Raw genomic sequence first — 27,159 nt, 5'->3', positions numbered from 1 at the left:
AATACAATAGTTTGCACATGCATAACGTTTCTCAGTTTTCCATATAACAGTACAACCCCCACTAGGTCCTCTGCTATCCTTTTTGGACCTGTACTGGCTGTCTGCTTCTGTGACCTGAGAATCAGAGCTGCTTCTGTTCCCGGGTGCCTCCATCGCTAGGAAGAGGGGAGAGGAGCCAGGCCACACTGACGCAGCCTGTGTGCATTTCAGGCACACGGTCCACACCCAAACATTTGTGAAATACACCATCAAAGGGCTAGTGGCTGGCCTCCACCACCCAGCCCCTCCTTGTCACTCCTACTTCACCCCATCTCCTGTGGTCACCCCCATTCTCTTGTGAGAATCTAAGGGTTGGCTTGCCTTTTGTTTCGTGTGTAATCAAATGATTTATTTTATGAGAGAGAAACCAGAGTACTGCTCTACTCTGGGGCATGGTTGCTACTTGGGGGGCTTCACACGTGTAAGTCTTGTGTTCTACCCACTGAGATACCCTCCCAGCTGCTGCTCTGCCTCTTTTTATTCTGCTGCAGAGTGAAATCACATAGTGTTAGTCTCTCTTCTCACTCTGCTGTGCATCTACTCATCTTTATGGGAACTGAGAGCTTTCTGGATATTTCCTGCTGACTCTAGAGCCCTGACCCGGGAATCCGGGGGTGCCGAGCCTAGGCCTGTGGATTTGGGGGTGGGGGCTGAGGCTGCGTTGCGGGTGGGGGTGGAGCGGCATCTGTGGCAGCTCTGTTGTCAGCAGAGACCGTGGTTCTGAGGTTTTGGGGTACACTGTTGTCACTAGGGGGGGTTCCACAGGCTGTCCCTTCCCTGGGCACTGTGGGTGGTCAAGCCTGGGCCAGGCCAGGCCTTGTCCAGGGGCCCGGGATGCTGGAGGGACAAGGGGGGATGTCATTGAAAAGAATCAGCTTATAGTCAGGGAGTTGGCATAGCAATGGAGCACAGGACTTGCACACATGTGGCCCTGGGTTTGATCCCATGTGCCAGAAACCTTTGAGAAGAACCCACGCTAGGCAGGCTTCTGGGCGGGCTTCTGGGAGGTCAGCATAGGCTGTGGCCACAAACCTTTCACTGCCCCCCCCCCCCGGCCTGGGCCTGGCCTGTGAACTCAGGACCCACTGGTGGCTAGAAACCAGATCCCCCACAGAGGGCAGGGCTGGCTGGTGCTGTACCTCTCTACTCAGGCTCTCCCTCTTCCAGTGTCCCTGCTTGTGTGGCCTGGGCTGGAGTCTGGACTCTGGAAGGGTCCTAGCCTAGGGACGAGGGCCGGATGTCCCACATGGCCCCGAGCCAGAGAGACAGTGTCCCCAAGCCACCACAGCCTAAGGGAAGCCACCAACAGAGGCCAGCGCTGACCTGCAAACAGTAGCTAATTAATCTGACTCACTCAAGGGACACACCGTGCTCACGGCTGGTGGAGGTTAGCACCTGGGAGGGAAGTGTGAACATCCACTGCTGGGACACAGATGCAGACTCCCTAGCTGTCCTCCTGCACCCAGGTTTTGGTGTCAGGACATGGGGGCCACCTGGCCAAGGAGGGAGCGGGGAAGGTGGCACCTTAGCACTTCCTGGATTGTGCCAGCCGGTGAGAAGCCAGTGTCTTGCCATATGAGGTCACAGTGCCTGGAGCTTCAGGCCAGTGGCCCCTGGGGGACCCAGTTGCTGATCCATGTCTAGGGGCCAGTGCCTGACCCCCCACCCACAGTGGTCAGCAGAACTGGATTAAGAGTCCTATAACAGAAGGGAGTTCAAGGTCAGTGTGGTGGGAGTAGAACTTGGAAATGGGGTTGGGAGGAGCTTGGAAGACCCCCGGTAGAGTTGCAGGACTTGGGCGCAGGCAGCCATCAGTGGTCAGGGCTGGGGTGGGAGGCTTGGATGACTGCTTTGGGGTCCCATCTTAGATGTACATTTTAGAAATTGAATGTCGTGTTGGACACCCCTCTAAGGGCCTACTCCCACCAACTCCTTGTAAACAAACTTCTAGGCTCTTCCCAGAGGCACAGATGTCCCCAGGGGATGTGGTCATCTTGGACAACTTGTGTTTGCAGAGCCCCCTCCTTCACTACCTCGGTCTTTGCTAATGGTTTGATTAGAAACATACCCCAAGATCCAGGGCCCACGTGGGCACTCTGCTAGTGGGTGCAGGCTGAGGGGGGCAGGTGGCTGGGTGGGCTGGGTGTCTCGTTAGTGCATGGCGAGAGCCCTCGTAGCTTGCACGCGCCGTCTCTTCCTGTTCTGGAACCTTCTCTCCCGGTCCCTTTTGTCCAGTGTGTGTTCCCTGGTGACCTCACATGTCTGTCTCCCATGCTGTGCAGTCATCATGCGTGGCACACAGACACTGGAGGTGGCCCCACTCGGCTGTATATTTAGCTGGGCAGCTCAGGGGTCTGTGTCGTCTTTGGTCTATGATGACACCTCGTGGTGTTTGCAGTGTCAGTGTCCCAAACAACACAGCTCAGAGGGGGTCCCCATTCTTAAGTGACACATGACATGACTGTGGTGTGACCTCAAAGCACTCATCTCCCCTGGGTGAGCTAGGATGGGGGACACAGCCCTGCCCTCTGCACGCTGCCCCAGCCCCACTTCCATAAATAATGCAGACAACCACCTTCGTCAGATGGCCCAGCCTGGGTTTTGTTTTAGGAAATCTGCAGGAGGCGGGGAAGCAGGGCTCCAGGGGTCCTGGCCAGGCAGGCAGGCAGAGGGCAGCCAGCAGTCAGTCTGACTGGGTCTCGCACCAGCCCTGGGGTTGACAGCCTGTGGTGAGAAGTGCAAACCCAGCTTCCTGGCCTGAGGAATGTTCCAGAACAGCTCCTCCCCACACTGGGTCTCACCCTCTCTGTTTTTTTCTGCTGCGGGGGGGGGGGGGGGGGGGGACCGAGGCTCAGAGAAGCTGCTGCACCGCGCCTGCTGCACCGCCCCGTCAGGGTGCTGGAGTCTGCTCGCCTCTGGGGGCCCCCCGGCCTAGCCTGCACCTGCCAGGCCTACATCCAGGGACTTCTGGTAGAGGCTGCAGTCTTCCTGGGGGTGGGGGGCTGCTCCATGACTCTGATGGCCAGCCCCGTCCTGAAAGCTAGCCTCCCCCATCCAGCTTGGTCCTGGGGCCTGAGTCCCTTTCTGGTCACCTGGACATGCCCAGAGGACAGTCCTACCGGGGTCCCCAGCACTGGGGAGGGGGTGTCCTCTGCATCTGGTTTCAGATGGACTGCCCTTGTAGACATTTCTCTGTCTTTTAGCATCTGTGGAGGCTCAGTCTAGGACCCCCGCCAGAAACTTCTGGGGTGCTGTGGGCATGCAGAGGTCCTTGACTGACCAGCCCGGAGCTGCCCCAACTGTGGGCTGTGAGCAGGGGCTCCAAGAGATGGGGGTCGGGTTGGGAGGTGGGGTCTTCCTGCTGTACCGCCACCTCTGGGCCTGCACGCTCTACTCTGAGTGGGAGTGTCTGTTCTGTTCTGTTCTGGCTCTGCTGGCCTCCAACCTCTCCCCTCCCCCGAATTCCAGCCCTGGTTCTGGGCCCCCCTGCTCATTGCCCCCTTCCTTCTCATTGTCCAGAGGTGCCCCCTCCTGGCTCTGTCATTCCAGGCCCTGCAAGTTCCCACAGCCAGAGCCATTTTTCTTCCTCACCGGAAGCACCCTGGTATTTGTGTGGAGATGGTTCTGTGTGGGAACTTTCCCTGACAGCCAGTGAGACCTGGTTATTGGTGGAGCTCTTGGTAGAGGTGGACCCAGGGCCCGGCATGCTGGCCTCTCCATGCTGGCCAGTCCGAGAGGCTGCATTCATGGAGTCTTTCCCCAGCATTGACTGGCTCAGGGTCCAAGTGTGGGAGCATCTGGACTCTGTTTGGACCCACCAGCTCTTGGGGGAGCTGCCCTGGGCAGTTTGAATCAGTAGGGAGGTTGTGTTCTTGTCCATGTCTTGTCAACTCCATTTTTCATCCTTATCTCTTTTTCCCCCTGATCCATCCTTCAAATCAACAGTCTAGTTTGACATATGCCCTTTGGAAGATTTTCCAACAAGAGCAAAAATCCGGACAAAAATGCAAAACAGGATGCTGGGCGGCTTGTTCATTTCTAGAGACCCTGCCTTTGTGTAGACAATGCCAGCGAGGCCATGGGCCAAGTCTTTTTTACCCCCGGCTGCCAACTGTGCCAATGCCAGTGTCAATTCCACTTCACCGTGGGGGACACTCAGAGTGTCCTCACGGTCAGTCAGTACTGGAGCCAGGTGACCTGGGAACCCTGGCCAGGCCCTGGCACAGACGTGTGTCATCCGCATAAGGGCGTCAGTGCTGGAACTTTAGTCCACAGTTAGTCTCAGGCAGATTTACTCCTTAAGTGGCAGAAGTCTCACCCATGAAGTTGTTCTGGTCTGACATACCTTTGTAAACATTTTTTTTCCAAAGCATAGAGTTTTTTTTTAACCAATTTTATCTTTTATATTTATTGTTGTAATAGGTGAATGTCTTGTTACTCCTGTCATCTTATTTCTGTTTTCTGTCTTTGTATATAGTTTTAAAGATGTTTCCCTAGAGGTTACGTCACAGACTCTCATATCTAAGACTGCGAGGTCCAGGCTTAATCTCTAGCAGCACCACACACCAGAGCTGTGCAGTGCTCAATTAAAAAAAAATGCACAAACAAAATAGCACTGGATTCTACCAAAACCACAGCTAGTGTCTTGGCAAAAATTGACAAGTTGGTCCTCCCCTCTGTATGGAAATGCAAGAGGTCAAAGCAGTCTTGAATGAAGAGAAAGTTGGAGAATCTCTGCTTTCTAATTTCAAAATTTATGTAACAGTTGTGGCATTCAAAACGGCGTAGCAGAGCCAAAATAACCCCTGGAAATTGGCTGGTGAGCAGAGACATAAAATGCAGTGTAGGCAGCTGGGGGGAGTTTGATGAAGAGGGGTTCAGGCTGCATGGCATCTGGAAGATGCCAGGTGAGGTGGATTAGCACTTTTCCAGGGCTGCTGTGTGTGTGTGCAGCAGGGCAGGAGGTGTTGAGGGGGGTATGGGAAGTGAGACAGACACCTGCAGCCTTGCTTCACATGAAGCTTTCCTCCTGCAGGCGGGGACCAGGGCCTTGAACCCAGGTCCTTGCGCACTGTAACATGTGCACTTAACCTGGTGTGCCACCACCCGGTGGTGGTGTTTTCATTTTTTTTTTTTTTTTTTTTTTTGCCAGGGGGAGTAGTGGTGATGAAAATTGTGATGGCTGAGTTGTGTACCGAGTGAGCAAATTGTATCAGTGTGACTTAAAGCCAACATCACAGGGATCAAGAAAGTATTTCCTTTCCGGTTCTATTGTAAGCTTTCTGATTAAGTCAAGGGCCTGGTGCCTACACAGTGTAGGCTGCACCCCGGAAGGAGCTGACCTGCTAATACTCTGTGTCAGTAGCAACGCTGATAGGTGAACCCTATCACCCCAGCTTAGCGTCAGTGTGTCCTGCAGGGTACACTGGAGCCTGTCCTGACTGGACTCACTTAGAAGAGGAGGACCCTGGTTCCGTCAGCTCAGATCATCCCAGGAACAGGGCTTCTACCAGATGCCAGCAATCCAAGGGTGCCTCCTCCCCACTCCACCCTGGCAGCTACAAGGTCAAGTTTGGGGACAGTCTGGAGCAGATGTTGAAAAACCCTGGGATTGCTCTGCCTCCCTGTCCCCTGGATCTCTCTGCCTCAGCCCCATTTCTCTTTTTCTTTCTATTCTTGGCTGTCACCACTGTCACCTTGGTGGGCACCTGATAGTCTTGGCCGGAGTTCTCATGAGTGACGAGGTGGAGTGACAGCCGGGTCCCCATGGTGTACGCAGGTGACCCTGTCCTGTGCTGCAGCCCTGGCTCCTCCAGCCCAGTGGGTGGGCGCCCCACAGGCCTGAGCAGACTCATACTTGGCTTTCCTGCCAGTCCCCATTTCAGGGGTGTCTGCGTCATAAAAATGTCACGACTCATAGTCACAGAGGATGTCTGTGAAGTCTGTAGACTCTTGTGAAAGTTTAACTCCTAGTTTTCGCTTCTAGAACTATCTTATTATACACCGAACTGTAGAGGAACGGAGCATAGGAGAAGGAAAGGGAGGAGAGGCATTTTTTTTTTTTAATTGCCACTAGGGTTATTGCTGGTGCTTGATGCTGGCACCACTTTGGTGCCTATTTTTTTTGAGAGGGGAAAGGGAGATAGAAAGAGAGAAACCTGCAGAACTGCTTCACAGCTCATGAGGATTCTCCTCTGCAGGTGGGGAGCAAGGGCTAGAACCCAGGCCCTAGAGCATGATAACATGTGTGCTTAACTGGGTGCACTGCCACCCTGCCCCTTGCATGCATCTTCATTCTCCAAGATCTGAGAAGCTACTGCTCTATTTGATGACAGTCATGAGGCAGAGGAGGCTGGGAACCCAGACCTTGGCTCAGGGTTGCTGGGAACCCAGAGACACACGTGGGAGCGTCTGCAGAGCTGGATGGGCCCAGCGGGATGGAGCCCACAGCTCATGCTGTGTCTTCCACTTGGTTTTCCTGTGCTGTTCCATGAGTAGATCATTCCTGGGTTATGCCTGAGATGAACCCCGTTTTCTCTGTGGAAGCTGCCAACTGAGTGTTATTTTTTTTAAAGTATTCTATTTATTTTATTTTTGAGAGAGATGCAGAGAGAAAGACACAGAGAAACACTAGAGCACTGCTTAGCTCTGGCTTATGGTGGTGTGGGGGATTGAACCTGGGACTTTGGAGCCTCAGGCATGGCAGTCTCTTTGCATAACCACTATGCTGTCTACCCCTGCCCTTGACCGAGTGTTATTGGTGTCAGCAGCCAGACGGGGTTCCTCAGGTCAGCCCAGCAGCCTTCCCCAGATGGACCCCATGGGCTCACTCAGGATGGAGAGGGCTGCTCCTCCCAGGTCCTTGTGACCCCTGGGGCCCCCAGCTGGGGCACAGATGGCATCATCTGGGGGTGCATAGGCCCCCAGAAGAGGACTTTATTTACCCTCTAGGCTCTCATGCCCATGTCTTTCCTCGGTTGTCTTGAAAGACCTGGTCTGACTCAGGGGCCATCAGAAGGTGTTCCTCCCACAGGGGGTTTGTGTGTGTGTGTGTGTGGGGGGGGGTGTCTGAGGGCTTTTGTGTGTGGGTGTTACACTGGTGGACATTTTCCTTTCATCTCAGAGACAGAGAGGTAGAGAGGGACAAGGAAGAGACACTACAGTACCTCTCCACCAGTCATGAGGCCTCGCCTGGTGCAGGTGCTCCCATGTGCTTTTGGGAGCTTGAACCCAGGTCCTCGAGGCCTGGGGGGATGGTGGCTCTGGGAGGTTTGGGGTTCGGGGGCTCTTCTGGAGGAGCTGCCTCTTGGCCCTTGGGATCTAACTTCTTCATCCAGAGTGTCCCTGCCTGTCCCCCCCCCCCACCCCCCGCATGCCCATCTTCCTCATGTGGAGAACAGGCAGGCACAGACATGGCGGGGCCTGCGGGACCTGACTCTGAGACCTCCCCCTCCCCTGCCCCCGGGCAGAGGTCGCCCCTACAGCAACTCCACGATGGGGAGGGTGGCCAGCCCCATTCACAGGTCACACATCCTCACAGTTTCTATTAATCAGTTGGGCTTGAGACACCAGCCTGCCCCCAAACCACACAGGGAAACACCAATGGCAGCTCAGGAAGGGGCTCCAGAGGCTCTTTCCCACCTCCAGTGGGGAAGGGGCGCCCACTATGTCTCAGCCCTCTCTCTTTCTCTCATTTCATTCATTCACTCATCCTGCAGGCATATGCTCACTCCCCTCTGGGTATGAAGGTGGGGGGAGTGGGGTTGAGTCAGTGTGTGTGGGCTACATTCTCCCTGATGGGGGGTGGGGGGGAGAGAGCTCTCCACTCCCTCCTCCTCTCAGAGCCCGGTGACCTCAGCCCTTTGCTTTGTCCCCCTGCCCCCCATAGTTCTGACTTCTACCTTTTCTTTATATATATAAAGAAAAGGTATATTATTGTCCTTGTTATTTTATTGTTGTAGTTATTATTAATGTCGTTGTTGTTGGATAGGACAGAGAGAAATGGAGAAAGGAGGGGAAGACAGAGGGGGGAGAGAAAGATAGACACCTACAGACCTGCTTCACTGCCTGTGAAGTGACTCCCCTGTAGGTGGGGAGCCGGGGGCTCGAACCAGGAGCCTTACGCTGGTCCTTGTGCTTTGTGCCACATGAGCTTAACCTGCTGCGCTACCGCTGACTCCCTTGACCTTTTCTACACCTCTCAAACTTTCCCTGGGAGTCCAAGATGCCACAAACCCAGGCCTGTGGGGAGGAGGGGGATTTTGGACTTCTTCACTCTGGGAGAACGGGATCCCCCTCATCTCATCACCCCCCAGATCCTGTATCCACTCCCTGTGTCTGCTGTGCGGAGTCACTGATGATGACTGTTTCTCATGTCTGGGGGTCAGAGGCCAGAATGGGCAGAGCAGTACTTCCTCCCCCGAGAAGGTAGCAGAGCCTGAGAGGGAGCCCTGGGCAGTGTTGGCTGGGCTGAGGTGTAAGGTGAGCAATGGAAACGCCAGCTTTTCTGATATTTCCAAAGAATCTGGAAATCTAGTTGCTTATGTGAAATCTTATGACTTTTCACTCAAAGCAGCTAATTCATGCTGTGAATCTCCCTCAGTGAGGTCACCAAGCTGGTGGGGTAGGACCCCTTAGCCTCTCTCCCCCAGCAAAGATCAGTGATGACACTGTGACCCACAGAGGAAGTCTCTGCAGGGAGAGCTCAGGAGTCCACTTCAGAAACTCCAACAGCACAATGAAGCCACAGCAACATAGCGGAGAATGAACCTGGAATAAAGAATAGCTTCATTGCACAGGTGTCACTCCACCCCCTGAGGGAGGAAAGAGGGAGCTCTCCAGTGAAACAGACTCTCCTTGCTAGGAAGAAGAAGGTGAGCATCCAGCTCCCTCAGTCTTTGGAGATTACTTCTCAAAAGATTTGCTTTAGTTTCCACCCACCTGGAGCCAGATGAGCTGAGGTGTAGGGAGATGGGTGGGAACAAGGAAGAAGAGCAGAATTATGGGGATCAGACACAGGGTGGGAGACGTGGAGGTCCCCAGCGGTCTGGGGCTGATGACCCCATGAGCTTTCCTAAGTGAGGAAACCAACATGTAGGCAGGGCTGAATCAGCCAGATTGGGAGAGACTGAGTTTACCTTCTCCTGGGAACACAGCAGAGTCTCTCCAAATCATGAACTGGTCTGCACAGAACCTGTTCTAAAACATGAGTGAATAGAGGTTCCTTTGCAAAGGATGAAAGGGCAGCATGCAAGCTGAAAGGAGAAAGATGCCTACCCCAGAAGTGGAGAAAGCAAGGTTCATCACAGCTGCCATGGGTCCCCCACAGATCTTACCACCAGTTTTCATGGTGACAGATGCCAGCTGCTACTCCCCTTCTCTGCACCCCAACACAAGGACATCCCTGGGCTGCCAGGCCTAGCTTCTGTACTTGCACAAATGCAAACACCAGTTAAACCCCTTTAGCTGAGACCCACTAATGCAATGCTGGGTGTGAGCTCAGGACTAGCCCTGTAGCACCTGACTCCTGTCACCAGTCACCATGCTATGTGAGTGCATGTTGACAAAAGGACTCCAGGGGCTGTTAGCGTGCCTAGAATAGACATCAACCCTACTCAGCCCAGGTGCTTGTCACTACATGTGTATCTGCACCTGACCCCTGTCACTACTCAGGCATTGCAGCTACTCCCTGAATCCCAGTTTGCTCACACCTCCAGCTCTGCCCCCACTGCTGCCTGCTTTGGTCTCGAATTGCCAGACTCAGAGGTCTTGCTGAGGATCCCAGAGGCTCTTCCAGTCACCGTGGATCCTCTGCAGCACTTGTCAAGGGCCATGAAGTACATGTTGTTGTGGACCCACCTGAGTGTCTGTTGTTAAAATTCGGAGGCTCCAGCTGGCCGGGCTAGCTTCACGGGTGGGTAACAGAGACGCGGAGACAACAGCTGGGCAGGGAAGCTGTATTTCTTTATTCAGGAACAACGATTCATAAACTAAACCAAACTAATCACCAAACAGAACTCTGCTGCCTCTTTCCCCCGCGGCGGCACCAAGCACTCTCCAACTCTGCAACTCTCCAACTCTGGAACCCTCTCGGGGTTTCTAGGGCTGCGAAACTAGCAGGACTGATCCAATCCTCTTGGTGGGGGAGAGCTAGAACAATCCAATGTAAAGTATACAACAAGTGTCCCAAGTCAATGAGGCATCATGATGCCCACCCTGCAGACCCAGAACTGCCACATGACCCTGAACTTGGTGCCTGGCACCACTATATTTGGGGTCCCTGCATGTTCCAGTGTGCATTCACCCACCAGTGAGGGTCTTTCCCTACTTAAGTCAATCTGTAAAGTCTAGACAAAAGGCTACAGAGCACATGAAGAATCAGAGAAACAGGTTACCACAAAGGAACACAGTAAGACTCCAGCCACCGACACCAAAGAAATAGATTCTTGAGTTGCCTGACAAGCAGTTCTAAAGACATCCCAGAAGCTACAAGAAGACACAGATAAGTAATGTGATGAAACTGGGCTACCAATAAAATAGCTATATTAGACATTCAACAGAAATACAGAAATTTTGGAATTGAGGAATACCATGGCAAAAGTGAAGAGTTCCATAGAGAGTTTTGATAGCAGACTGGGCCAAGCAGAATCGAGACTCGGTGAACTTGAAGACAGATCACTTAAACATACACAGTTAGAGAAGCAAAATGAAAAGGTATGAAGAAAATCTATTGAGCTTGTGAACCATTATTAAGATGCAGTAATCTCTGAATTGCTGGAGTCCCAGAAAGAGAAGCGAGAGAGAAAGCTTATTAAAGAAAGCAATGACAGAGAAATTCCCAAGCCTAGGGAGAAATTTGGACATCCAAGTTTATGAACTTTTAATCCAATGCACTCTTTTGTGAGATATAATATAACAAGACCCATGGACAACAAAACAGGACCAGTGGGACAGAACTGAGGGTCCAGATAGATTTTAAAATCAGAAGAGAAAATAATTATCTTTTACAAAGAAAATCTTATCATCCCATTGAATGTATAAGCTGGGAAATGAAAAAAAAAAATCTTACCAGCTGATTTCTCAGAAGAAACCATGTAAACCCAGAGTGAGTGGAATAATGTAGTTAGTGTACTGAAAGGGAAAAACTGCCAAGCAAGAGTGAACAGTTATCCCTCAGAAATGAAAGTGAGGTACTCTCTCAGACAAACAAAAGCTAAGAGAGGGTTCTCCCACGCTAGAGCTTTACAAGATATGAGTTCTTCCATCTGAAACAAAGTTAGTGACATGAAAACAAAACATTGTGAAAGCTGTGTGCACAGCTAAATTTAGACTGCTCATATTGTAATAAGATGGTGTGTCCACCACTTAACTCTAGTAGAAAGTTAAAAGAACAAACCTATTAAAAGCCACCAAAGCTGTGATAATTTGTTAGTGGATACACAACATAGTAAGACAAGTTGTGACATCAAAACTACAAGTTTTGTGGGGAGACAAAAAGAATTTTTGCATGTGATTAAAGTTAAGTTGTTATCAGCTTAATATAAATCATTTTATCTATGAGATGAGTCAAGTTAACCTCAGGATAATTATGAAGAAAAAAACGATAATAGATACACATAAGATAATGAAATCTATCCACTCAGCTTACGCAAATAAAAAAAATTAGGACGGGGAGTTGGGTGGTAGTGCAGAGGGTTAACCAAGTGCACATGGCATGAAGTGCGAGGACCGGTGTAAGGATCCCAGTTCGAGCCCCTGGCTCCTCACCTGCAGGGGAGTCACTTCACAAGTGGTGAAGCAGGTCTGCAGGCATCTATCTTTCTCTCCCCCTCGCTGTCTTCCCCTCCTCTCTCCATTTCTCTCTGTCCTATCTAACAATGACAACATCAGTAACAACAACAATAATAAAAACAACAAAGGCAACAAAAGGGAAAATAAATAAATAATATTAAAAAAATTAAAAAATTAGGATGCACCACACTAGTAGAATGAGAGATAAAGTAATGTGATCATTATAACAGATGCAGAGTAAGCTTCGGACAATTTTTAAAATTTCTTTATTGATTAATGTATTACAGTCAATAGTAAATACAATAGTTTGTATATGCATGACATTTCTCAGTTTTCCACATAACAATACAACCCCCACTAGGTCCTCTGTCATCCATTTCCAGGAGCTTGACTCTCCCCCACACCCACCCCAGAGTCTTTTACTTTGGTGCAATATACCAACTCCAGTTCAGGTTCTACATGTGTTTTCTCTTCTGATCTTGTTTTTCAACTTCTGCCTGTGAGTGAGATAATCCCATATTCATCCTTCTGCTTCTGACTTATTTCACTTAACATGATATCTTCAAGTTCCATCTAAGATGGGCTGAAAATGGTGAAATCACCATTTTTAATAGCTGAGTAGTATTCCATTGTGTGTATATACTACAACTTGCTCAGCCACTCATCTGTTGTTGGACACCTGGGTTGCTTCCAGGTTTTGGCTATTACAAATTTTGCTGCTATGAACATAGGTATACACAAATCTTTTTGGATGGGTGTGTTGAGTTCCTTAGGATATATTCCCAGGAGAGGAATTGCAGGATCAAAGGGTAGGTCCACTTCTAGCCTTCTGAGAGTTCTCCAGACTGTTCTCCACAGAGGCTGGACTAATTTACATTCCCACCAGCAGTGCAGGAGGGTTCCTTTGACCCCACAACCTCTCCAGCATTTTCTGCTGTTACCTTTTCTGATGTATGACATTCTCACAGGAGTGAAGTGGTATCTCTCACTGTTGTCTTGATTTGCATTTCTCTGACAAATAGACTTGGAGCATTTTTTCATGTGTTTCTCGGCCTTTTGGATCTCTTCTGTGGTAAATATTCTGTCCATGTCCTCTCCTCCCTTTTGGATGGGTTCATTTGTTTCCTTGTTGTTGAGTTTGGCAAGCTCTTTATGTGTTTTGCTTATTAAACACTTGTCTGATGTATGGCATGTCAAGATCTTCTCCCATTCTGTGGGGGTCTCTTTGTTTGGGTATTGGTTTCTTTTGCTGTGCAGAAGCATCGAACAAATTCAAACCTGTTTCCTGATTAAAAAAAACAAACTCTTAGCAGGCTGGCTGTACAGGGGACATGCTGGAATGCAGCAAAGGTCATTCCTGTTAGCTCATGGCTAGGAGCACATCCAGCAGTGGTGCTGGGGAAACTGGAGATTCACCTCCAAAACAATGAAGCTCAACTCCCATCCAAGCCCACTCAAAAAATTAACTCAGTGTCGACTGGAGACCTGAAACTTCAAAATTCCTAGAGAAAAATAGAGGGGGAAATCTCAACATTGGTCTTACCAATGATTAAAATTTTTAAAAAAAAAATTTATTTATTGGATAAAGCCAGACATCAAGAGGGAAGGGGGGGATAGAGAGAGAGAGAAAGAGAGAGAGAGAGAGAGAGAGACATCTGTAGCCCTGCTTCACCACTTGTGAAGCTTTCCCCTTGCAGGTGGGGACCAGGGGCTTGAACGCTGGTCCTTGCTCACTGTAACTCAACCAAGTGCTCTCAACCAAGTGCACCACCGCCCGGCCCCTAAGGATTTTTTTTTTTAACGTGATACTTTAAAGTACTGGCAATGAAATTAGAAAATGGATAAGTAGAACTACAACAAAGTAGAGTTTCTGCACAGCAACAGAAACAGTCAAAGAAAGGAGAAGGCACTTGGCCTGCTGCGGTCGGGCCCATGGTCTGCGTTGTAGCAGCCGCCGCTGTTCCTTAGGAGCAACATCTCCCCTTCCCCGCCCCACTCCCAGCCCCATCCTGCCAGTGATGTGAAGATGAGCAGCTCAGAGGAGGTGTCCTGGATTTCCTGGTTCTGTGGGCTCTGTGGCAATGAATTCTTCTGTGAAATGGAGGAAAATTACATCCAGGACAAATTCAATCTCACTGGACTCAATGAACAGGTGCTCACTATCGACAAGCTCTAGACATGATCTTGGACCTACAGCCTGATGAAAAGCTGGAAGACAACCGTAACCAGAGCGACCTGATTGAGCAGGTAGCTGAGATGCTTTATGGATTGATCCATGCCCGATACATCCTCACCAATCGAGGCATCTCCCAGATGTTGGAAAAATATCAGCAGGGAGACTTTGACTACTGTCCTCGTGTGTACTGTGAGAATCAGCCGATGCTTTCCATCGGCTCTGTAGTTTCAAGATTCATCTGATGGCCACCAGCTGCAGCTTCAAGCAGCAAGCAACTTCAAGAGCCCAGTCAAGACAATTTGCTGATTCCCCACCCTATTGGTGCCCCTGTCTTTGACACCTCCATTTCTTTGCTGCCACCCTTCCGGAAACGCTTTATGGTTTTTAGTTTAAGTTAAAGGAGTCGTTATTGTGGTAGGAATAATGAAATAAAGTGGAAGAAAAGGCAAAAGAAAAAAAGAAGAAGAAGAAAGGAGACGGCAACCTGTGGAATGGGAGGCAGTATTTGCAGAGCATGTATCTGATATAGATTTATCTTCAAAATATAGAAGGAAATAATAACGCTGCATAGCTAACAGTAATAATGTGATTTTTAAAAATGATTTTTATTTATTTATTTTCCCTTTTGTTGCCCTTGTTGTTTATTCATTGTTGTTGTAGTTATTGTTGTTGTTATTGATGTCGTCGTTGTTGGATAGAACAAAGAGAAATGGAGAGAGGTGGGGAAGACAGAGAGGGGGAGAAAATGATAGACACCTGCAGACCTGCTTCACCACCTGTGAAGCGACTCCCCTGCAGATGGGGAGCCGGGGGCTTGAACCGGGATTTGTACACCAGTCCTTGTGCTTTGCGCCACGTGCGCTTAACCCACAGCGCTACTGCCCGGCTCCCTGTAATAAGGTGATTTAAAGTGGACAAAGGACCTGAGTAGACTTTTGTTTGTTTGTTTGTTTTTAAAGAAGCTATTCAAGATAATCAACATGTATATAAATTGTGCTCCACATCACTCACCAGCAGGGAAATACAAGGTGATACCTCAATTAGCCTTGACCCCACCTCTGTTAGAATGGCTGTTATGAAAAAAGACAAGATAACAAGTGCAGGTGAGAACCTGGAGGGAAAGGAAGGCTGTTGCACTGTTGGAATATTAATTGGTTCATTCACTCTACAAAAACAACATGGGGGTTCCTGAGAACATGAAAAATTGAACTTGTACATGATCTAGCAATCTGCCTTCTAGGTCTCCTCTCCAAAGACTTTGAAATGTAGGTAGCAGAGATACGTACACTGCCAAGTTCACTGCAGAATTTTCCACAGTGGATAGGGAAGCAATCTAAATGTCCACCTGTAGACCAGAACTTGATAAAGAAATATGATCTATATGCACAATGGAATAACATTCAGACTTTGTATGAAGGAAATTCTATTCGCAGCAACATGGGTGAAACGGGAGGATACAGCACTAAATGAAGTCAGCCAGGCAAAGGAAGACAGATACTGCCTGATCTTAGTGTATCTGGACTCTAAAGTGATCTACCTTAAGTGGATGGGACTGGAAGTGATGGTGCTAAGTGAAGTAAGTGAGGAGGTGAGAGATTACCAGGTAGTTTCACTCACATGTGAATTACAGATGACTAAAACAAGTGAATTTGAAAAATAAGAAACGAGTAACAATCAAACTGTCTGGATAGATAGCTAGATACAGGATAGAGCCAGAAATTAAGAGGGAAGGGATAGATAGAGATGAGAAAGAGAGATACCTACTGCACTGTTTCACCATTTGTGAAGCTTCCCCCTTATAAGTGGGGATCAGGGGCTTGAACTAGGTTCCTTGCACACTGTAATGTGTGCATTCTACCAGGTGTGCCATGACCTGGCCCCTCAAACTGTCTTTCAGACTTTGTGGAAACTGAGGGGTAGGGGTGTGGAACTTTGTCCTTGGGTTCACTGAGATACACATACATATGGCCGTGAAACTGTACCCCTGAAATCTTGTGGCTTTGTAAACTAATGTACGTCACTAGTAACAAGAATAGGGGCTGGTGTGGTGGCTTTCCTGGGTGAGCACATGTTACAGTGTAGAAGGATGCAGGTTCTAGCCCCTGGGGACCAGGGGGATTTGCCGGGGGAAAGCTTTGCAAGTGGTGAAACAGTGTTGTGGATATCTCTCTATCTCTTTCCATCTCTATCTCCCCTATCCTATCAATTCCTGACTGCCTATCCAATAAATAAGTAAAGATAATAATAAAAATTATAAAAATGAATTATTTTAAAAGTAAAAAAAGTCTCACACACACACACACACACACACAAATAATAAAGTAGTTGACCTCATAGAAACAGAGAGTGGTGACTTCCAGAGACCAGGGGCGAGTGAATGACAGGTGATGGCCCAAGTGTACAAAATGCCTGTCAGATGAGACAGGCCTGGGGATCCCTGCCACAGCATGCCACTGTGTCCACAGCCTGCTGAGACGGTGGACCGGGATCCACTGTGTTGCTCTTACCACAAGAACAACAACAGTAAAGGGGGTGGGGGAACTTGGCAGACGATGGGTGTATTTGGGCTTTGGCAGTAGGGTTGGTTTCACAAAAGCATACTGATCCTCAGACTCACCCAGTTGTGTGTGGTAACCATCCCCCCTCCATGTCAATCACACCTCAGTAAAATGGGGTGAAATAAACACCCCTGCAGAGGGTCATAAGTATCTGATCTGAGTGAGAGGCATCTGTGTGGGCCTGTGAGAGGCCTTGATGAATAATGAGTGGGTCAAGCCATCAGGCATGGGGATCAGGTGGGGAGTGGCAGCAAGGTGTCCTGGGGACAGGAAGGACCATTGCCTGAGGTGGGGAGGGAAGAGTGGGTGTGGTCTGGGCTAGGCTTTGCAGGAAAGATGGGGTTTACCAGCTGGCCAGGGTCGGGGCCGGGCTGAGAGCACTGTTGGAAGGACAGAGCTGTCCCAGTGAGTGACTAGTGTGACAGTAGATGCTGGAGACAGGCTAGTCTGAACCACAATGGGAATGGGGCCCAGAGAGGGCTGTGCTGCAGGGGGGGAGCACTATGGTGGGTCTGGGGTGGCGGTAGAGTCTGGGCTATGAATGACCAGTGTGGGTAAGAGGACAGACAGCAGGGACTGTGGGGACTGTGACTGGTTGTGGCAGAGACACCTACGTGTATGGCATCTGCCGTGAACAGCACCTGTTTGCCAAGAGCAGCTAGAATCTTATTTTTTGAAACCTAAAGCCATATCATTTTGAGTACGGGCTCAGAATTTTTTTCCCTCCAGGATTATTGCTGGGGCTCAGTCCCTGCACCATGAATCCACTGCTCCTAGAGGCCATTTTTCCCCTTTTTTGTTGCCCTTGTTGTAACCTTGTTGTGGTTATTATTATTGTTGTTGATGTTGTTGTTAGATAGGACAGAGAGAAATGTAGAGAGAAGGGGAAGACAGAGGGGGAGAGAAAGACAGACACCTGCAGACCTGCTTAACCACCTGTGAAGCGACTCCCCTGCAGGTGGGGAGCCAGGGGCTTGAACCAGGATCTTTCCTCTGGTCCTTGTGCTTTGCGCCACCTGCGCTTAACTCACTGCGCTACCACCTGACCCCTGTGCTCAGAATTTTTAAAGATACTCTATGTATTTTGAATGGAGATAAAGAAAGAGAGAGAGAAAGAGAGAGACAGACAGACAGACAGAGAGAGAGAGACAGAGAGAGAGAGACTGACTTGTGGCACTGCTCCACTGCTTGTGAAGCTTCCCCCCTGCAGGTGGGGACTGGAAGCTTGAGCCCCAGGTCCTTCTGCACTTTGGCTCAGAATTTTCAGCCGTGACTCCCACCTCTGCTCCATTCTCTTCTGGGGAAGCTTCAGGTCTGCTGTGGGGCCCTCTGGTCTGCCTTCACGTTTCCTTTGCCCTTCCATCTGCTTCGATTCCCTTGATTCCACACACAGGTGACACCATCCAGATATTTGTCTTTATCCTTCTGACTCATCTGCCTTCATGTGATTCCCTCTGGTTCCCTTTCATTTCATGGCAAGTGGTAGAATTTCATTTAAAAAAAGGGGTGGGGGTGGCACGCCCAGTTAAGTGCACATGTTAGAGGGAAAGAGAGGAGGGAAGGAAGGAAGGGAAGAAGGAAGGAAGGAAGTTAGGAGAGGAAGAGAGAGAAGGCACACGTGACGCACCTGGTTTAGCGCACATGTTACAATGCACAAGGACCCGGGTTTGAGCCCCTGCTTCCCACCCACAGGGGGACAGCTTTACAAGTGGTGAAGCAGGTCTGCAGGTGTCTCTCTTCCTCTCTGTCTTCTTCTTCCCTCTCAATATCTCTCTGTCCTATCAAACAAAATTCTATTTTGGAAAAGAAAAAAAAAAGGAAAAAAATGGCAGCTGGGAGCAGTGGATTTGTAGTGCAGGCACTGAGACCCAGCAATAACTCTGGTGGAAATAAAACAAAATAAAGTAGCCAGATACTATTCCAGCGTGGAAGCCAGCCCCCTTGTCCTCATCTGTTTGTCCCTCATGACATCTGCTGTCCCCACATTTAGTGATGGTGAAGGACACTAGGGCAGTGGGCTGCTGTCTCCTGGCTCCTCCAAGGTGTCGGGGGGCTGCAGGGCTGACCTCTGTCCTCTGCCTGCAGGCTGGCCTGATCCGTGTGGCCGAGGAGGAATTCTTCATCGAGCCCCTGGAGAAGGGCCAAGCCCATGAGGAGGTGGAGCCGGGCCGAGTGCATGTGGTGTATCGTCGGCCGCCCGCCCCCAGGCCGCCTCCTCTCGAGGGGCCGCAGCCCCTGGACACAGGTAAGGCTGCTGCAGTTTGGGAGGCTGCCTGGTGAGCCCTGGGGAATCTGGGCCTGTTTCTGCAGGTCTGCTTCTTACTGAGCATGTGGCTGGGAGTTGGGGGTGCTGAGGGTGGGGGGTACTGGCCGGCGGGTTTGGGGTCTCCTTGGGGAGACCATATGGTCTCCTTACACTGTTGATGGATCACTAAGTGTCAGGCAGTGGGGAGTGGAGTGGGTTACCCCAGCCTGTGCCCCACATCCAAGTCCCAGAGCCTCTAAAGGCTATGTCTGCTGACCCCAATGGCCCCTGCACCCAGGGGAAAATAGTTGTGCCCTCCTACCCCCCTAAGAGAGCCCAGGGAACAGGCAGGAAGCAAGTGAAGGATTCCAGAAAGTTCCAGGTACTTCCTGCAACCTCAAAGCCTGTGCTCAGATCTGCATGTTTTTGTTTTTATTTTTCTCTTATCATTGGAGAGTTGAACGGATTCTGAGCCCTGGGAGCCGTGGACAGAGGCTCAGAGCCCTCCGATCCTCCCAGCCCTGCCCCTGCTCTTTTAGGATCTCAGGGTGAGACTATGTCAGGTGGGGTGGAGGGGTCAGACCAGAGTCTAGGCAGGCCCCTTGCCACCCCCAGGGCCCCAGGGTGCAGATGAAGCCCAGCCCGGGGTCGGGTATGGGCAGGTGTGAGTTGGGCCTGGTGGGGTATTTGTCTGACCCCAAGAAGTTGTGTCAGGTCCCTTTGTGGAGAGTTTGCTCCACCAGCTCTGCCTGACACTGTCTGGGACCCCTCCTCTCCATACTATGAGTTGCCATCAGTCTGTCCCTCCGTCTGTCTATGCAGGTCAATGGCAGCAGAGCCAGGGTGCTGCTCGCCTGCCCAGCCTCAGCCCTTCCTGTCTCTTTTCCCTCCCTTGCGCTTCTGTGCAGGGGAGGAGGCACGTGGGGTAGGGCGTGTGCCTGGGTTCAGGGGTCAGGGGTCAGGGGCCAGGGATCAGGCTTGGCTCTTGCTCTTCACTGGCCACCTGCCCTGGGGGCAGTTTGGGCTGCATGCTAATATCTTCTCATGGGCCCAGCAGGCTCAGGAAGGGGTGTTGCCTGAGAGCTCTGGACTAGGCTGCTTTGGGCCTCTACTGGAAGACCCAGGGTGGTCCTGAGCAGCCCCCCTTAGGCTGTGAGCTGCAGCCAGCTCTGGACGCTGGCTGCCAGGGGCCTGGGTGTGCCGCATCCTGACTCCACACAGCCCTCCTGCCTCACCTTCTTTTCTGGGCTCCTGCTGGAGTTCTGGCATCTTCTGTGGCTACACCCCTTCCATCTCCCATCCACCTCTCTTTGTGGAGAGCTCTTGGGGCTCAGTGCAGGGAAGGAATTTCAAACTCAGAAGCAGCCCAGAAACTAGTGACCTTAGAAGATTCTGGAAAAGGGCCCGGGTGCAGTGGTCAGGGGCTGAGTCTGCTCTGGAAGGTGGGGAGCCCAGGCTGAATACTCTGCCTAGGGGCTGAAGACTGTGGGTTCAGGCTGGAGGCCTCTGATGGGCCAGCCGGTGTCAGCGTGACCCTGTCTGAGAACAGTCTTCCCGAAGGGGCCCAGCTGCTCTTGCCATACCCAGGAGGTACATTCGCTGGCTGGGGGAGGGGGTGCAGACACATTGGATGCTGGGCCTGGCCTGGGCCCTGCCAGGGCCACAGTGGTAGCTGAGAGCCAGGCAAAGGTGGTAGCCTTGGCTGGGTAGGAGGACACTGCCAGCTGGGCACAGGATTCAGGACCACTGGCAAAGGTCTATAGTGTGTGTGTGTGTGTGTGTGTACAGTACAGTACTCTAGGGGACCTTTGAGTGGATGCTTATGGAGGTGTCTTTCTATCTCTGACTATAACAGACAGGAGCACTGACTGGTGTCTTCCCCCTACCTTTCCAAAGAAACTTCTAGAAGCAGGCCAGACAAGATGTGACCCCCCTCCCCTTGGGCCACTTGTGCTTTAGGAAACACAAAAGTAGAAGTGTTCTCTGGCCTCCCGCTCCTCTTGGTCTCCTGGTTCCCCAGGTATGGACCTGGCAGCGGGCCTCCATCTGTCTCTCTTTGCTCTCAGCCCTGGTTGAAAGAGGAGAAGCTGGACTGCTCAGTGGCCCTGACCTGGTTTCCTTTTGCCCTGTAGCAGCAGTGCCTAGCTTTTGTCCTTGGGTGCCAGGCAGGGGAGCCATCCTCCTTGGGAGTGCTTGGCCTGGTCACTCCAGGGAGGCCCTGCAAGGCCGGCCGGGGCTGTAGGGCCTGTGCTGAGGCTGTAGTCTTCAGTGTCCCAGGGCCTGATGGCAGCCTGCAGGCAGAGGGCAGACCCAGAGGGAGGGGGCTTGGTGGTGGTGTGTTAGTCAGTCTGAGTTTGCTCCAGTTGAGCTGGGAGGGCAGATCCAGGGACAGACCAGAGCATTGGTGTGCAAGTCCAGGCCACAGTGGGACATGGACATGACTCCATATCATGACAGGTAGGTCACCAGGCCACAGTGACACAGTGGGTGTTAGGGAGGATACGACTGCCACCTCTCCAGATTCAAAGGAGGTCTCGAAACTTTACATCAGGCTCAACCTGATGCTGTTGACTGGCTACAGAAGAAGGGCAAACGCTAGAAGAAGAAGGGAGGATACCCAGTCTGATACCCCCCTGCTGGGGGCCCAGGGGTCAGTCACAGAGCAGGGGTAGGGTAGGGGCACCAACTCCCAGGTGCCAGATCAGGGAGGCCATCTGCACGATAGCAGGTGATGTACACCTGAGTTCCTATTGCCGTAGTCATGTCACCCCAAACTCAGTGGCTTGGAACCACACAGGTTTATATCACAGATCCAGAGGCCAGAAACCTAAAATGTGTCAGAAGGGACTAAAGTCTCAGCGTCAGCAGGGCTGGTTCCTTCTGGAAGGATGCATTCTTGGCCTCTGCCAGCTCCTGGTGGCCACCAGCATCCCTTGGCTTGTGGCTGCATCCCTCAAGTCTCTGCTCTGTAGTCTGGTGGCTGAGTCCCAGTGATTTTAATCCCTACATCTCTATAGCAAGATATTGTTAGGGCTTTTACTGGTCAACACTCGTATCGGTGGCTTAAAACGCAACCCTGGCTAAGGATCAAGATGACATCGTTTCCCTTTCTTCCTCCTTGAAACTTCTCCTCCTTTTCTTCTAGCCTATGAAATGCCTGTCTTTGGGGCAGCTCATCTGGACAGCCTGCTCCTTTGTCATGCACAGGACCTAGGTTGGAGCCTGGTCAGTGCCACACTGGGATAAGCTTTAGTGCTGCGGTTGTCTTTCCCTTTCTCCCTCTGTCTCTTTCTATCTGAAAAAGTCCACCCAAAGCTAGTGAAGCCCTAGAGATAACATGGAAGGAAGGAAGGAAGGAGGAAAGGAAGGATGGAAGGGAGGAAGGAAGGAAGTTAGGAGAGGAAGAGAGAGAAGGGCCAGCTGGTGGTGCACCGGTTTGAACGCACATGTCACAATGCGCAAGGACCCAGGTTCAATCCCCTGTTCTCCACCTGCAGGGAGAAAGCTTTACAGTGGTGTAGCGGGGCTGTAGGTGTCTCTCTGTCTCTCTCCCTCTCCATCCCCTCCTTCCCCTCAATATCTGGTTGTCTCTATCCAATAAATCAAGATAATAGAGAAATTAAAAAAATAAATATTTTGGAGGCCCGGGTGGTAGCACAGCAGGTTAAGCGCACATGGCACGAAGCACAGGGATCCTGGTTCGAGCCCCCAGCTCCCCATCTAGAGAGTGATCCCCTGGAGGAGGATTGCTTCACAGTGGTAAAGCAGGTCTTCAGGTGTCTGTCTGTCTCTCTCCCTCTCTGTCTTCCCCTCCTCTCTCGATTTCTCTCTGTTCTATCCAACAACAACAACAACAATGGCAACAATAACAATTACAGTGACAATAAGGGTAACAAAAATGGGAAAAATGGCCTCTAGGAGTAGTGGATTCATAATGTGGACACTGAGCCCCAGCAATATGGGCAAAAAATTAAATAAATATAAGTATTCTAAAAAAAGAGAGAAAGAGAGGGAGAGAAAAGGGAGAGAGAGAGATAGATAGAGAGAGAGAGAGAGATGCTTTTATTCTTCCCAGCAGAAGGAAGGAATTGGAGAGACTCTGCTCTCCTCTTCATTCTAGATAAACCCTGTCTGCTGTGTTCCATGCATCACCGTTCCAGTGTTTGATCTCTAGGCCCAAGTTGGGGCCTCTGCTCAGTCACCTCACCTCCTCCTCCCCTTCCTGCTCTTTCTCTGCCCTGTCTTCTAAGGACACCTGTGCTACAGGAGTGTCTTGCCCCTCCAGACCTTGAATGTCAACTATAGCCCCAAACAGCAACCTCAGCAGGTTCCTGGGAGTAGGAAGCAGACGTCCTAGGGGACCTCACTTTAACCTTCGTGACAGCTGAGGGCTGAAGGCTGAGGTCTTGGTGTGTGTGTGCAGGGGAGTGAGGCATTTGGCCAGGTTTGCACCCTGAGTTCCAGCCCTGTCCAGTACCAGGGTGCCAGGGTCTCTGACTGTGTCCTTCCAGCTCATGCATTCCTGAGTCACTTCCTGGCCAGAGCCGGAGGCTGGCCTGACCCTCTCAGGTGGGGTTCCTGGGGCTCCACTCCCCTCATTCATTCCCCGGCTGTGCCTACAGCTCAGGGAGCAGAGGAAGCCCTGATTGTGAAATCCAGGAGGCCTTCTGGGCCTGGCCCCTGGAGGCGTGTCTCAGAGCTGAGCACACCCTGGGCTGAGCCCCCACCCCCACCCTCACTTCCACCCCCATGCTGTGGGAGATGCCAGTGTGGTGACGTGGCCTCGGTCAGGAGGGCAGGGCGGGGGCCACGCGGGGACAGCTGAGGCTGCACATTCTCCACTGCCTGGAGCTGCCTTGTAAGAACCTTCCAGAACTTTCTGAGCCTTCCAGAGCTGGGAGCTTGCTGCCTGGGGAGGGGGCTGGCACTGGAGGAGCCCTGTAGGGGGTGCTGTGGAGCAGAGGGATGGCTGCAGCTGGGCCAGCGGGAGGTCAGGTGTTCCTGCAGGGGCAGCCTCTTCTGCCCTGCTGTGCCTCTGTTTACCCATGTAGAAAGGGCCAAGATGGCTGGGTGGGTGTTGGTGCAGTGCCCACTCTGTGACTGCTGGTGACATTGTGGAACCCCAGTGCCTGGCTGTCTCTGCTCCAGAGCACTGGCACCCCGTGATGGACTAACTGATGCCCCCCATGCCTCCCACCGCATCACAGACGTTCCCCTGAGTTTCCCTGAGGTTACTGTCATCACTCCTGGCATCTGCAGCTGAAACAGGAGGAACTGTCACTGGGACCCCATCTTACAGGGCCCAGCACGGCTCCCTTGGCAGTTTTGGGGGAACTCTTGCTATCACGTGGGAATTTGCATATCTGCATTGTCTGTGCTTTAGGCATTCGGGGTGAGTTGTGAAAGAGCTGTGGACTTCATGTGTGCTGGGAGAAAGGGTTCCCGAACAGAGGCTTCTGGGGTGACAGGGCAGCGTGTGTATAAGTGGGGCCATGAAGACAGCTAGGGGGACACCCCAAAGGGACAGATGGTTCTTTTCCAGAGGTGGCAGGGCAGGTCGGGCTCAGAACTGAGTGTGACTCTGGGTCTTAGGCTCAGTGTCCCACCTTGGCCCCATGTGCAGAGAGACACAGGTCCCTGACCCAGTCCCCATCCACTGTCAGAATTCTCTGCAGGTAGGCGGACCTGCTGGCCAGCTCCCAACCTGAAGTGCTTTCTATAAAAATTTTCAATCTTCTTTGACCCATTTCTCTTTGAAATTAATCCCAGGCAGCTTGGCATACTTGGCCCCTGAGCAGCTGGGCTGAGAGAGGTCACTCAATTATAGGGAAAAGGGGGTGTCTGGATGCCCTGTCCCCCACCAGAGGTCACTCAGAGGGAATGGAGGTGTCTGGCTGCCCCCTCCCCCGAAGGCTGGGCTTTGTGCTCCCTCTGGTTGTCCTTGTCTCTTGCACATGGAAAATGTGAGCTGCTGCAGTTTTTGACTCTTGCCTTGGCACACAGGCCTGGGCTCAGTTCTGGGGGTAGGCTTCAGCATGACCCCATGTGCAGAGCTTTGGGCATGGTACAGGGTTGGGGCAGAGAGCCTGAGTGGAGTCATAGATGCCCCTGCCAAGGAGTGTCCAGGCATTGGGCAAAGCCAGGGCTCAGGAGACAGCTGGCAGGAGGACATGACTGGGGGAGGCCCAGAGGGTCTGGTGGAGGGGGTCCTGGACGCTAGATGCCTGCTGGGGCTCCCCAAACCAGGCTGGCATAAGAGAGCCTTGGTGCTGAGATGAGACACCCTCCTCAGACAGAGCCCCTTGCTTAAGGGCCACATATACATACTCTGTTCACTCACTGATTGATTGATTCATTAATTCATTCATTCATGCTTTCTCATTAGGTATCCTCTTTGTGTCTGGGGCTGGAGTGGGTGCTGGAGAGACCCAAGAGAAGAAGCCTGATGTTCTGCATGTGTGCTAGTCTTTAATAGAAAGCCGGGCCAGGAACACTGTCAGCCCAGCTACAGAGGTGGGGCTGGGAGGGGGGAGGAGTGCACTCACCTCGGCAGGTGTTCACCAGAGCACTGAAGACACTTCCTTTCACACATTCCTGTCACCATTCGGTCAGGCTTGACCTGTGTTTTTGCTGTGGGGAAAAACTGTGGGGAAACTATGGCCTGTGTTTTGCTATGGGGAAAACTTGGCCTGTGTTTTGCTGTGGGGAAAAACTATGGGGAAACTAAGGCACCCAGGGTCACACATTGAGTCTGAGGCAGAGCCAAGGTCGAGGCCAGGCTGTCTGTCACCCTTGGTGTGGGGTGGTGAGGCTGGGACCCAGGGCCTCTCCTATTCACCTCCAGAGCCTGGGAAGACGGGGCCACTGTCTCAGGCCAGCTCCCCTCCAAAGTTGCCCTTCCTCAGCTCCCCCCCACCTTGAGATACTGGAATCCTTCCAGTTGCCCAGGGACAGGTGAGGGCACAAAGAATCCTCTCAGGTCTCTTTAGGCAGCAGCTTCACTGGCAGCGGGCAGAACCTGGAACTCAGCTGGTGTGGAGATTTCCAGAAGCAGGAGGGATGCAGGGGCTTCTGGGAAGCCTGCCCACGTGGTTCCCATTCTCCTCGCCAGCTTCCATGGGTTTCCCAGCTGCAAGACACCGTGACATCACTACACTCCCAGATGCTGTTCCTGGGGAGGAGTGGGGGGGTCTGTGCAGGTGGGTCCGCAGGATGGTGCCCCAGGCCAAGGGGCGTGACCTGTCATCACCTCTGTCATTGCCTTTGAATGGGAAGTTTTCCATGCAGCCAGCTCTGCTCCACTCGTACATTCAGTCATTCACTCATTTATTCTGCAGGTGTTTGCAGGGTCCTGGCTGGAGACCCCAGGCAACCTCAGCCACCCCCAGGCCTCACACAGCTCAGGGGCCTACAGCCTCAGAAGGCAGCCTTGAGACCTGAGCAAAGCTTAAAGCCCACCAGGAGAGAGGAAGCCAGGCTCACAAATACCCGTGTCCATTGGTGGGGGGGCATGGGGGCGGCTAGTTAGGGGGCCTGGTAGTTGAGTACTAGGGGCAGGTCATGGTGGCCTTTGTGGGTTCAGTCATGGCTGGGGGCTGGGGAACAGTGTAAGTGGCTTGGAAGCTGAGAGGGGTGGGGTAGGGTGGGGTGGTGGCTGGGTGCAACCTGGAGCAGCAGGGGTGCTGGGGTCACATTAGATCATCCCCACTATGGTCAGAGGGAGGCAGGACCACATCCCCATCTGGAACAGGGCTCCCAGCCTGACCCCTCCCCTGCACAACCCCCTAAGCCCTTGTCCTGTGTGGCCCTGGGGACCCAGAGGTGTTTGCAGAGCTGTTCCTGCTGGACCCAGGCCTGGGCAGGTCTTTGTGTGCCCACCGTGCGTGTGAAACCTCTGTGCAGTGGACATGGGTGTGGACGGGGTGGGCAGGCTGCCATTTGTGAGGCCGACCGGGACTTGGAGTCCTACTTTGCCAGCTTTGGGGACCACAGGGCTTGCCACAGGGTTGCCACAGGGCTCTGTCATCACCCTCTTTGTCCTCAGGCACCTGGGCTGGTGGGGGACAAGTGGCACCGCATGGCAGATGGTAAAATCAGACCGGAGAGGGACTTGGCAGTAGATCACAGGACATGCATGCGCAAGGCCCCAGGTTCAAGCCCCAGCACCTTTACATGCCAGAGCTGAGTCCTTATAAATAAAACAAAAAAAAGTTTGGGCTAGAGGGGCAGCATAATGGTTCTGTAAAAGACTTCCCTGCTTGAGGTTCTGTGGCCCCAGGTTCAAGGCCCAGCACTACCATAAGTTAGAGCTGATCGGTGCACGTTCTCTCTCTCTCTCTCTCTCTCTCTCT

General features: G+C 51.9%; 1 protein-coding gene and 1 pseudogene across 2 annotated transcripts in view; both read left to right on the top strand.

Moving 5' to 3' along the window:
* Positions 1-27,159, top strand: part of ADAMTS2 (ADAM metallopeptidase with thrombospondin type 1 motif 2) — a 150,957-nt gene that overhangs the window by 35,895 nt on the left and 87,903 nt on the right. For both annotated transcript variants that reach the window (XM_060197312.1, XM_060197311.1), the window contains exon 3: positions 18,649-18,808. In XM_060197312.1, the coding sequence (XP_060053295.1) occupies positions 18,649-18,808 (160 nt within the window). The remainder of the gene's footprint in view (positions 1-18,648; positions 18,809-27,159) is intronic.
* Positions 13,701-14,433, top strand: LOC103117134 (casein kinase II subunit beta-like; annotated as a pseudogene).

Source organism: Erinaceus europaeus, chromosome 9, assembly GCF_950295315.1.
Source record: "Erinaceus europaeus chromosome 9, mEriEur2.1, whole genome shotgun sequence".
Classification (NCBI taxonomy): domain Eukaryota; kingdom Metazoa; phylum Chordata; class Mammalia; order Eulipotyphla; family Erinaceidae; genus Erinaceus; species Erinaceus europaeus.
Note: the sequence above shows the minus strand (reverse complement) of the source record. Positions and strands in the feature narration are given on the sequence as shown.